The following is a 12,098-nucleotide window of genomic DNA, read 5'->3' as shown; positions in this document are numbered from 1 at the left end:
AAGTTAAGTCATTCCATGTTTGGTAACTCAGTGTGAAATGGAGGCGATGGTGGTGTTCTTCCCTACCCCTTTAAATGTACAAAGCCACCACTGACTCTGTTTTAGAAGTTTACTCTATTAGATTCCTTCAGCCAGAAAAATCAACACTTCAGAGTCAGGAACAAGAAGGAAATCAATACAACTGCTAGGTTGAACAGATTGCCTTTGACAATTCAGAGGAAGAAATCACACATGAGAACATTACAGTATCTGCTGCCTTCACAGTAAGGTTTAAGTGTCTGATTGTTAAGGCAATAGGCTATGCCCTAAGTTTCAAACACCTTACCCTTCAGCCATAGGTTTGTATTTCAAATCATGAATGAACCAACCTGAAGTTTTAAATTGAGGGGTAAGGTTGATTTGCTTATTTAGAAGTCAGTTACTGTGGAATCACATCCAACAAGCAAACAAAGAGAAACAAAGTTTAGATTTTTAGATGGGGGAAGGGGAACAAAGGGGCTGGGTACAATTCTTAGTTAACCCCAATTTTTAAGGAACAAACTTCTGATCTAATCCTGATTACTATTTAACTCATTGAAGAGTTAAATGCTTGTGGGAGCATGGATATTTAAACAGCAATTCACTTTGCTGATGATCAATACGAGTTTGAAAAAGAATCACATCAAAAGTCTCCTTTAAACTGTATATTAAATAAAAAAGCTAAGAAGAGATCAATAGTCTACATATGGTTTCTCAAGTTTCCTTTCATTTTACATTCCCCCAAACTAAAACAATTGTAGGATGTTTTCTGATACCAATAAACAAACTACTCATATGTATTTTCAAACAAAAGCCAGTCTTTTATTAATTTCATACCAGTTTTTTTAAAACAATCTTTTGCAGAGATTTTAAAAAAATATGACGACAGGTAAATATTATCAATCATTGCAAACAACTAGAACAGTATTTTTAGCATTGGCATATCAGCTCAGCTACAGGATGATTTCATACTGTTATGAACTGCGTTGGCTCTTATTAAATACTCCAAAGATAAAAGGGAGCAAGAGAAGTAGTTTTCAACATCAAAATCCACACAAATATGAGACTTACAGTTTGTTCCGCCTTACCTTTGACAATCTTTTTAGCACAATCATTGTATACTTGTTCCTGGGATGTGTTTGACTGGAATACACGGTCAAATATATATGGCTTGGACTGTAGAAAGAGATACAGGAATTTTTTTTTTTAAGTAATTCTTCTGTAAAGTGCAACTGAAAGGTTTTTGTTCATATAGTTTAGAAGTAGCCTATTCGGACTCAGTCCAATCTTATGTTTTATTTTAAGCACTTCAAGGCTGTAGTGAGGAAATCGGCTTATGTATGTGTATGTGTTGCCTAACTCTTCACATGCTTGCCTACAAATAAGGCCTTGAATTAAATATATTTGGTTTCAAAGTGCAACCTAAATAGTTCTCCAAAACTACTCTGCCACATGACCTCAACTTACTTGATTTACAATGTAAACCAATGCCTACTCTGAGAACCCTTTATTGTCTTTATTCTCTTCCACTCCTCTGGTGGGGTGTTTACTCTGGTAAACCCAAATTACTAAGAGCAACCTATACCACATCACACAGAATAGCTGTCTTCAAACTATTTGTTAAAAACCTCAAACCAAAAGAAACATTCAGATCACCTACAGTCAGCACAAGAACTATTTCTCCATACACGATAACCCTAAAATAAAGCTCCATAAACAGAAGGAAAAGGCCATTTGGGGGGAAGGGAACCTTTCCCCAAAGACTCATTTCAGAAGACTCCAGAAGAGGAAGCTCTGACATAGCTTTCTGAAAGGAATTTTTATAACAGTTATAGCCAGCTGACAGACCATTAGGATATGAATTATTATGCTCATCTTAAGCTGAAATTTTCATAGCATTTTTGGACCTTGATTTAGCATCTTTGCAGACAGCAGAGGTTTACACAGGTTCTAAATCAGTTCCTACTGCTAAGCTCACTGCAACTGTTAAGTGCTCCATTTTGCCTAAATTTAATTCATCATCATCCTTTCCCTCCCCCAAGGATACTCTGGAACTGCCTCCCTGGCAGCGAAACAAGTCTAGTTTCCATCTTTCGCCCACCCACCACATTCCCCAGCCTGACCTTCCATTTGCCTTTTAATAACATCTAGCAGAACACCAAACAAAGCTCGTTAGATCCAATGCGTATCCATCTGCTTAGAGGGCTTGAATTCAGATAGATGAGCTCCCTCTTGGAAAAAAAGAAAATAATTACAGAGTTCACTGTGTAAATATGCTTAAGAAACCACAAGACTCAGTAGGCAGGAACTATCCCTAAGGTGCTAAAGTCTGCCAGAACATTTCTTTCACAGGAGGGAAATCACAAGCCTTCCCAATTACTCATTTTAGCTTTAAGTGCACCTCCAATTCTTATGTTCTAGAGGTAGAATAGATGCCACTATGCACACCAGAAGACAAACAACCAACAAGTGCAAGTAACCCTGAGGTAAGAAAATAAAGGCTGAGGACATGTTATGTAAAAAGGTTAAGTCAGTGTAGAAAAGATAGCACTAGTTCTAAGTCTCTCACATTAGCAGCTATAATTTCAAAAAGCCTTCAAATTCCCTGCAAGTAACACTGCAAGTTACCCACATCACAAAACTTTAGGCAGATTTGTTTCATGCTCAAGTTTATCCAAGTATTTGTATGCACAGAAGTAATACCCACTTTGGAGGAACATGTTTACCGTTATACAGCGGAAAAATCAAGTGGGCAAAGTGAGCGCCCGACATCAGTGGTGCAGCCGGTATCTAGCAGGAAGGGATGACACACAGACAGACCCTGCCACGCTTGAGAATTTGGTCCATGTGAACCATGTCATGTTCGACAAGGCCAAGCACCAGGTCCTGTACCTGATTTAGGGCAATCAGTATCTATCTAGACTGAGTGATTAATAGGTTGGGAGGAGCCCAGCAGAAAAGGCTTTGTTGTTACTGGAGGATGAAGAATTGGATACAAGCCACCAATGTGCACTCACAGGCCAGAAAGCCCTGGGCTGTATAACAAGAGTTGTGTCCTGCAGCTCTGCAGTGCAATTCTCCCCCTCTACTTTGCTCCTTTGAGACCCCACCTGGAGCGCTATGTTCAGCTCTGGGGTCCACAGAGCAAGACAAGACTGACACAGACCCTTTACCCAGAGCTGTTAGAGTAAGTCCAGAGGAGGTCACAAGGATGATCAGAGATCTGGAGCACCTCTCATATGAAGACAGGCTGAAGGAGTTGTGGATGTTCTGCCTGGAGAAGATGAGGCTCCAGGGAGACCTTACAGTAGTCTTTCAATGTTAAGGGGGTTCATAGGAAAGATGGGGAGAGACTCTTTACCAGGATGTGTAGTGACAACATGTTTTTAAACTAAGAAAAATAGTAGATTTAGACTGGACAGAAGAAATCAATGAGGGTAGTGAGGCACTGACACAGGTTGCCCAGAGAAGCGGTGGATTCCCCATCCCTGGAGGTGTTCTGGCAGGCTGGATTTAGCTTTGGGCAGCCTGGTCTTGTGGGAGGTGTCCCTGCCCACATCAGGGACTAGTTGATCTGTTAAATACCCTCCCAACCCAAACCATCCTGTGATTCTGTGAACATTAAATTTTATTAGTTTAAATCGTTAAATTCTCCAAACGATTACTTTTGAAAATATTTAGATAACAACTCCAATTAAGTTGCATCTTCCTAAAATTTTCAAATATTTAAGAATTAGGGAATGTTCACAGACAGGATCTTTTGATGGTTTATGCAGCTACTATTAACAACACTATCTTCTTATAGATGCCAATGTAACTTATCTTTGCTGTCCCCAACAGAGCATGGCAGCTATGAGAACAGAAAAGCGCACTGAAATGCAAACATTAATTTCCATACTATATGTATTTGAATGTACACACTTCCATTTTGTATTTCTATATTATTACAGAATATATCCAATGCCAGACATCATTTTTTTTATTCCCTTCAAAGAAATCCAGCTAAAAATAACTAAATGAATGAAACCAGCCCACTTTCCAGTACAGGAAGATGCCTTATTTAAAAAGTGCTGTGGGCAAGACCTGAGCTGGTCTGCAGCTATCCTGCAATCTACTGGTTTTGAAAAGCTTTGCTTCTCTAAGTTTTAAATGCTGTTCAGAGGCAAGGTTCTCCCCAGCACACACACTCTTCTGGCAAGCAAAGGTTGGATGATTTACACTCTTCTTTTTCATCTGTGTAAAAGGAAAATTGCATTTACTAACTCAAGACTATTCCCTACACAGAATACTTTCAGACTAGTTACTCTAATTTGGCTCTGTTCTCCTATGAAGGCATCTCAGTGGTAGCTTGAGAGTATCTCATAATTACCGTCTCTTTTGGTTTACAAAACGTTAATATAAAGAATAGCGCATATGATGAACGCCACAGATTAGTAAGATGAGGAAGTCAAGCTGCAAGGACTTCACACAGGCAATAATGCCTTTAACTGGAATTTGTCATGTGCCTCACAGCTTTCCCTGTATAAATAAAAGGGATCAATCTCCCTCAACAACCGCTACCAACTACAAAAATTAATTACAACCGAAAGGATCCTCAAAAACAGCCCTGTTCAGACCCCATCCCTTGTGGGTGGTAAGTGGTGTATTTGTTTACCTGCCCTCAGCATTACACTTTTCTAGACGAAGCTCGAATACAACTTCAAAGCATTCAAAACCCCAATTACATACTTTCCTCCCCTCCCAGACTGCAGTACGTTTCTTTATCACACCTCTGACAAACCCGCATCAGAGGCACATCCCTACTCCATCATTACTGAATCAATACCTCACCAAGTGGGTTTAACCAAGCAGGTTCCCACATAATTATGTTTTAAGACCACAAGTTACTCCCACCTAGTGTGGTTTCACATCAATGACACCTGCATACCATGTCTTATCGCTGCTCTTACAGTCTGCTTTCTGCCGTAAACAAAGCAGGAATAGTATCACACAGACTACCCTGCCCTAGAAAGCCTGGTCATTACCTTTAAGGGATTAATCAAGACAGATTAAAGTGTCAGATATTTTTTTCTGTATCAGAGGCCTTTTCTTCCCCAAGAAGTAAAGAGCTGGATGATATCAACGCAATGAAAATACAAGAGGCCCAAGCAGCATTACCACAAGGCATCCACAGTGGTGGCAGTAATACATTGTCACTACTGGGATATGATGCTGCTTTAACATACTCCAGAAATTTTCAACAATCCTACAAAAATTTTAAACACATGCCCTACAAATGACACAAAGCATCAAGCAGAGCCTCTGACTTCCTCTCTCCAGAGAGGGGATTCAACACTTACTTTCGCTCCTTGCCTGGCGTTTGTTCTATCAGCCAGACAGCTCTTGTAGCTCTCTGTACTAACGGGTGTTGTTGCACAGCAAAAACTTTGCAAGCACCCTCACAGCCCTCAGGAAGTACATCTGCCTACATGACTGAAGCGGTAGCTGAACTGAACATAGCGTTTACATTCAAGCAGAGAGTTTTGCAGTTAAAGACCAGTTGTTTTCCTCCACTTGCCAGAACAGACTGCTGAAACAATGTCATACCTGCCCTAACTTCACCTCAGAGGGAGGCTGAAGCGAGAAATAACCGGACTACCTATCACCTTTAAATTTTGCAACTTCAATATTCTTCCCATGAGCACAAAATACGTGAAAAGAAAAGCCTCAGACCACATGATCTCTGGAAATTATGATGTCAAATACCTGACTCAGTTCTTCCCATTGCTAAGCTAAGGTATTACTGCTCGAACACACCTGTGCTTTCTTCTTGTCCTAGCTCTATGCGTAGGAAACTGCAGCTGATACAGAGCAGTTGGTGAATTTCAGCTCTGTCTGCCCCATTTTTCTTATTTCTGTGCAAATATTGCAATTCAAGTATCAACATGAATACAGTTAATTTTTGCAGCAGTTATTTATTGTTGTAGGACTAAAACAAGAGATTTTAATCACAAAAAAAGTGACTGGAAACTCAATTTCCAGCATGAAAACAGAAGGTTTTTTGGAACAAGAGCTTGAGCAAAGCTTTGCTTTAGCATAATGTTTCTTCTAAAGATAAAAGTCAATGCTGCTGGCATTCATTCATTGAATTTCAGAACAAAAGAAATGTGAATCAAGTGAGGTGTTTTAAGCAAGTGGTACAGCAACCACTGAGCATCATCCTTTAAATATCACTGTAAGCTAGATTGTTTGCTTCCTGTTAAATTATCACACCGGTATCCTCTGAAAAATGTCTCAATTTTCCACCATTTCATAGAAGTATTATAAAACAACACCATTGTTTCAGCTACAGATTGTTATTTTCTATTTGTGTTTGAAGTTGTACTGCAAGCACGAATTATTTTGGCTGTCTAGTTAAGTGTGTGCTTTCATTCACACTAGCAGAATAATACAGAGAAGTTTTTTCAAGAACATACTTTGCTTCTTGCATTTACATGGTCCAGCACAACCTTTCTTGCAGCAACACACATGAATCACATTTTCCTTTTGAATAATCTTATGCCAAAAGCTCCAGTAATAACAAGTGATCTTCATTAACCTGATTCTAATGCAACTTAAACCTAGCTTTGTTCTCACTTACTATCCAATATTAGTTTAAAAGGCAACAAAAGGCTAACTGTCTTGAATACTTCACAGGGGTTACAGCTTACATCTAGAAAACAGTACTCTATACCCGCCTGTTTTTTCATAGTTGTAAGTCAGATTTTTTTCTTAAAAGCCATAGTAATAATTAATATACTATCATCATGACTTGAAACATCTGGAGGACAGAGGGATACCCCCCATTTGTGTGCATGCCTGTAACACCTCACCGCTTCAGTCATTTGATAGTACTGTTTTCAGCTTAGGTGTCAGTCTGAAAAAGACTAAGTGTGACTGTATTCAGTGACTGATCTTTTGGACAGATTTAAGATAAGCAAGACCGGGTATAGAAATGTTTTTTAAGAAGGTAGATACACTATGCAGAACTACAAAAAGTTACCCAGTCTCAAGTAGTTTTGCATTTAAAAAAAATAAAAGGACAATCACACCTATTATAATTTTGCTGTTCCTCCTTGTTCCCTCTTATTCAAAAGCCTGAAACTCATGAGCAAATTCTTATCAACTGTAGCATAAAGGTAGATTTATAATGTTTAAGATAAACATCATATAACAAGCCACCCCATTGTCCATTTTAACAGAAGCCTTGTATTTACTTAACAGAAAGAACCATTCAAAAAAATCATTTGAATTAATAACGTAAAAGCTCTTTACTAGTTTAAAAAAAAAAAAAAGTTAACCTGTGGAGGCACAGCAGTTTGTTCCAAAGTCTACTCTTCAGAACAGACCGACACCACACGTCCCCTCAAACCACTGCTATGCACTAGCTACAATTAAAACAATCATTTTATCTAACACAAATGAAAACAACTCACTTGTCCAGAAAGACAACCATGCTGTAATTACACAGGAGCTAGTAAAAGAAGGGGGAAGGGAGGACAGATAGCTCAGAGATGACAGGGGAGTCAAGGAGGGAGGAGGAAAAGGGTTTGGCTATAGTCACTGATCTGCCTCCCCACCCTCCTGCACAGAGGAGTCAAATCTGCAGTCTGCTATACGCTCTGCTTCCACTGCCTCCTAGTTTTCACCTCCTATCTGCCATTCCAGACAACTCCCAAATATTATTAAAGACGTCCTCACTGTTTTAGCATGGACTTGAAAGGTGAAAGTCCTTCGGGCTGCTCAGTTCGAGGCAGCTAAGGAAAGCAGCTATAAAAGTGGCTCAGCTGCTGTTCAACAGGCAGCCAAAATCACTTGCATGAATAAATACGGAAATCAATCAGCTGATGGCAACCAAACATGCAGCCTGTGGAGGAATGTTTTTAGAAACTGTTTCATGGGAAGATCTGTTTCTGTTACTATCCTCTCCTGGGCAATTCCTCAACACACAGGAGAGGTGGTTGTCAATTGTCAGCTTCTTTAAAAAAAAAAAAAGTCCATAGGTTAAAGTAGTTACCTGAACAGTTTTAGATAATCTAGTTCTAACTCTGCGAATATCAATCTTGTTGTATATTCACTATTATAAAAAGTCAAAACCTACAAAACATCAATCCTATATTAAGATTTTCTGAAACAAAATTCAAATATTGTCACTGCTACCCCATCTAATAATTTTAGGTGGTTATCTTTCCGAAGTCAGACACAGCAAGTCCTGCATCTGGAACCACTGAAGGATTTTTTAGTTTTAACCAATGCAGAAAACACCAAAGGGAAGTTGTAACTCTAAATACTAATTCCGTGCCAAGTCCCAGCAGAGAGCCCCACATGATCCCTCTGGAGCATACCATCAAACTGTTCTACACAGTTTTAGTGCTATCTCAGCCTAATTTACATTTTAGGTATTTTTAAAGGTGTATTTAAAGAGCATGTAAACAATGTAAGTTTTTTTTTTTGGTCTCTCTAGCCCATGAACTACTTTAAGAAGATGTGGAAAAATTGTCTAAAAAGAAAAGTCAGAACACATCAAGGTTTCTAGAACTAATCTTGGATCTTAAACAGAACATACGGTGTCGCAATGGATTGATACTTGATGATTGAAGTGAGATCACTTGTTCTAATTAAACTTTCAGTTTTTCAGGTTTGGTTCCTTACTCTGAGGAGTTTACCTGTACAACTTAAATAAGAGATATCCTCCAACACACTGACTTGCCAACTGAAATAAGTCTCAAATTACCTCATTTCATGAGCTTGCTGCCCTTCTTGTAGCTCCAGACTCATGGAATTCCTTATTTTATTGACAAATTTGGCTGAACTTTAACAGACTAATATTTAGTAATTGATACTAAAAAGGAGCATGTTACTAAATTGCCTTGCTTCAACTTCAGGTACAGTGAAATAAGAAGCTATTGTTAGTAGTCTCATGAAACAGTATCCCAAAGACTAAATTAAGACTGATTATAACAGAAATCTCCAAGTTACTTTCAGCAATTGAAAACCAGCAATGTCTCTAGAGAAAAAAGTATTTACATGAAAACACAAGTCAAAAGTTTGCAAAAATAAACACTGTGAATAAAGTGCTTGCACAACACCAACCAAACCAAGCAATGAACTCCCACATTTTAAATTCTAGCTCCCCTCTGCAGCTAAATATGACCCGCTGAACAAAAAGGAGAGGATTATCTTCTCCCCTACAAGACTCTGGTTGTTTTATAACAGGCCTCATACGTTACAAGGCGGCTTAATTAAAACGCGTTTATAAGCATGTAATAAGCCACATGATCTCAGTTTATTCTGGCTTCGAAGAAACAAAAAGTTATCGGCCGATGACTGATTTACAGACGAGGAGCGCCGACGAGCTGGAGCCCGCATTGTCCCGCGTTTCTTCATACAAAACCTCTCCTCAGGCGGCCAGGTCTGTGGCAGCAGCTCCGGTGCTTGCACTTTGAAGGCGTCCAGCGGCCAAACTCCCTGCGGTGGCCCAGGCCGGGCGCAGCCTGGCCAGGGGACACCCTGCAGGACACGGCGCCTCCCGGCCGCCCCGACGGCTCCGGCAGCGCCTCAGGGTGCGGGGCTGGAGCCTCCCCGGCCCGCTGCCCCCCTGCCCGCCCCACAGCAACCCCATGGCCCCCCTCCTCCTGCCCCCTGCCCCTCCGCGCCCACCCCCGGCCCCCATACCCCATCCGCGCCCGACCCTCCCCCGGGCCGTGTCGCCCCTCACCGCGATGACGACGGTGTCTTCGCCCTGGAACTTGGCGATGTACTTGTCGCCGCGGGTCACCTCGGACTCGTTGAGGGGCCTGAAGCGGCACATCACTTTGATGTTACACTCCGCCGGGTCCGCCATCTTAGGGCGCCGCCGCCCGCGGGGCGCTCAGCTCAGCTCGGCTCTGCTCCGCTCGGCCTCCGCCGCTGTCCTCTCCCCCCTCACCGCCACCGTCCGGCTCCGGGCGGGGTCTCTCAAGACACCGCCGCCGCCGGGAGGCCCGAGTCCGCCCGGGCAGAGGGGAACGGCGAACAGCGAAAGGCCCCGGCCGGCCGCCCCCTCCCGCTTTCACTCCCGCCCCAATATGGCAGCCATGGCGGCGCCCGCGGCCGGCGAGGCCCGGCACCGCCCCCCCCCTTTCCCCCTCCTTCCCCCTCCCCTCCCCGGGCAGAGCAGGTGGTGACGTCACCCTCCGCAGAGCCCCGCCCCGCCGCCCTCCTGGGGGCGGGCTCAGGGTGACGCGAGAGCGCCAGGGCGCAGGCGCCAAGGCTGCCGCGAGGGAGGGGCGGGGCTTCGGTGAGGGGCTTGGCTCTGTGAGGGGCGGGGCTCCCTAAGGAGCAGGCGGCGGTGAGGTGACCGCTGGCTGGGACCGGCCCCCACACGGCCCCTGCCCTCATTTTTGGGGGAAATTGGGTTTGGTCAGGGAATCCGAAGTGTGAGGTGAAGGCTTCAAGCAGGAGGATATTGAAACCCACATTCACACTTCGTGGATCCATACCCGTATTTAGTGTTAAAACCGCCCTTTGGTGCTTTCTGCAGTGATTACACCAAAAAGTCCTTCAGTAGAACCAGGTGCAGGACTTGCTGTGTCTGACTTCGGGAAAATAAGGCTGTAGAAATGCCTTTTCAGCCCAATTTAAAAAAAACTAACAAAACAGTATTTTGTTTCGGTTGGTCGGTTTATTCCAAGTTTTATTTAGTACTGATCACAGCTCTAATTCTAGTCAACAGAAACTTACGGACCATAGGCTAAAGTGCTGTCAGGCAAACCATTTATATCAGGGATCTCCAAGGGTTTCGCGGGTTTGCCACCATACCTCCTACATCCCAGAGTAGTATGAATGTTTTAATTGGGGCAAAGTACAAACTCGTAGCTCAGCTCAGTCTGCTTCGTGACAGAAATCACAATGTACACGGGAAACTTCTCACATAGTCTAGAAATTAATAGAAAAGGGAGCTTTTTCTTAAATTAGTCAATGTCCAGAATGACCATACCTATGACCCTGCCTTTAAAAGCAGTAAAAGACTGAATTTCAAGAGAGACCATCTGAAATCAGCCTCCATTTTCAAGGCCCTTTGCAGTGGAAGGATTTGAAGGGTGTATTTACATGTAGGTTAGGTGCACAAGGTGAACATTGCTTCCAAACTAATCCAAGGGACAGAAAAAATACCTATTAATCTAGTTTCATCTACGTTTTTTTTACACTCTAATACAAAGAATATTTTTATGTCTAGTTTATGAGGTAAGCAAAGTCTTCCAGACTGAGTTCATGTTGTAACAAGTTAATTTTTGTGCCGTAGTTAACTCTGCAGGACTGTGCAGTCTTATTCAGGGCAGCAATAATTACACCTCCCAACCTATCAGTGCATGTGGAAATAGTTGTCTGGTGTTTACTTGGTCTTTAGAAGGTGCACTGCTGCTTCACAACACCTAGCTTGTGATATATGGATGTCGTAAAGCCTATTTAAGAAACTTCAAGTTCTCATTATCCATAACCAAAGGGGGTGTGTTGTTAGCTACCTTTGCTGACCTGTAATACCCAATGTATGAACATATCTGCAAGGAAGAAAACTCATCATGACTTGATTTGCAAGAAAATAGATATTTGGTCTCACTTACCTTTTACATGCTTAAAGAGCAAACTTCACAAAGAATAGAAACTCATGAATAGGTAATTACTCATTTTAATTATGATGAAAACAAAAAATACCAGGAAGTATCAACTATGTAGAAGAAACTGCCCACTTCTAGGCTATTGATTCTAGGGAAGCTCATCGGAGAACTGACTGATGGTCTTTCTTATACTGGCTGTGGGAGGCCTTCTTACACGAGCTCTGTTGAACTAAACAAGCACATTCTCATATCCATTTCAGGTATTCTGTTGTGAAGTTTCTCTTCTGTGATCAGCTGTTCAAAATATTCAGCATCCATCCTTATACAAGACCTACTTTAAGTCTGACATGATGCAGCGTGCACAAATAGGGCAGGATGTTACCTCTGTTGGCTGCAACGTGTGACTTTGTTTACAGATGTGGCGTTATTTTCTTGAAAACAGAGCAAAGACCAAATGTCCAGGTA

The 12,098-nt window shown here is 42.0% G+C and overlaps 1 protein-coding gene across 2 annotated transcripts in view; it reads right to left on the bottom strand.

Annotated features, from left to right (window-relative positions):
* The window catches only part of KIF5B (kinesin family member 5B), a 35,091-nt gene extending 24,952 nt beyond the window's left edge, over positions 1-10,139 (bottom strand). For both annotated transcript variants that reach the window (XM_035318827.1, XM_035318828.1), the window contains exons 1-2: positions 9,755-10,139; positions 1,107-1,194 (exon numbers count right to left, since the gene is read on the bottom strand). In XM_035318827.1, coding sequence (XP_035174718.1) covers positions 1,107-1,194; positions 9,755-9,880 — 214 coding nt within the window. In that variant the 5' untranslated portion in view covers positions 9,881-10,139. The remainder of the gene's footprint in view (positions 1-1,106; positions 1,195-9,754) is intronic.
* Between the last annotated feature and the right edge of the window lie 1,959 nt (positions 10,140-12,098).

The sequence above is a fragment of the Oxyura jamaicensis genome, chromosome 2 (genome assembly GCF_011077185.1).
Source record: "Oxyura jamaicensis isolate SHBP4307 breed ruddy duck chromosome 2, BPBGC_Ojam_1.0, whole genome shotgun sequence".
Classification (NCBI taxonomy): domain Eukaryota; kingdom Metazoa; phylum Chordata; class Aves; order Anseriformes; family Anatidae; genus Oxyura; species Oxyura jamaicensis.
The sequence above is the reverse complement of the archived record's forward strand: the minus strand, read 5'-3'. Positions and strand labels throughout refer to the sequence as shown.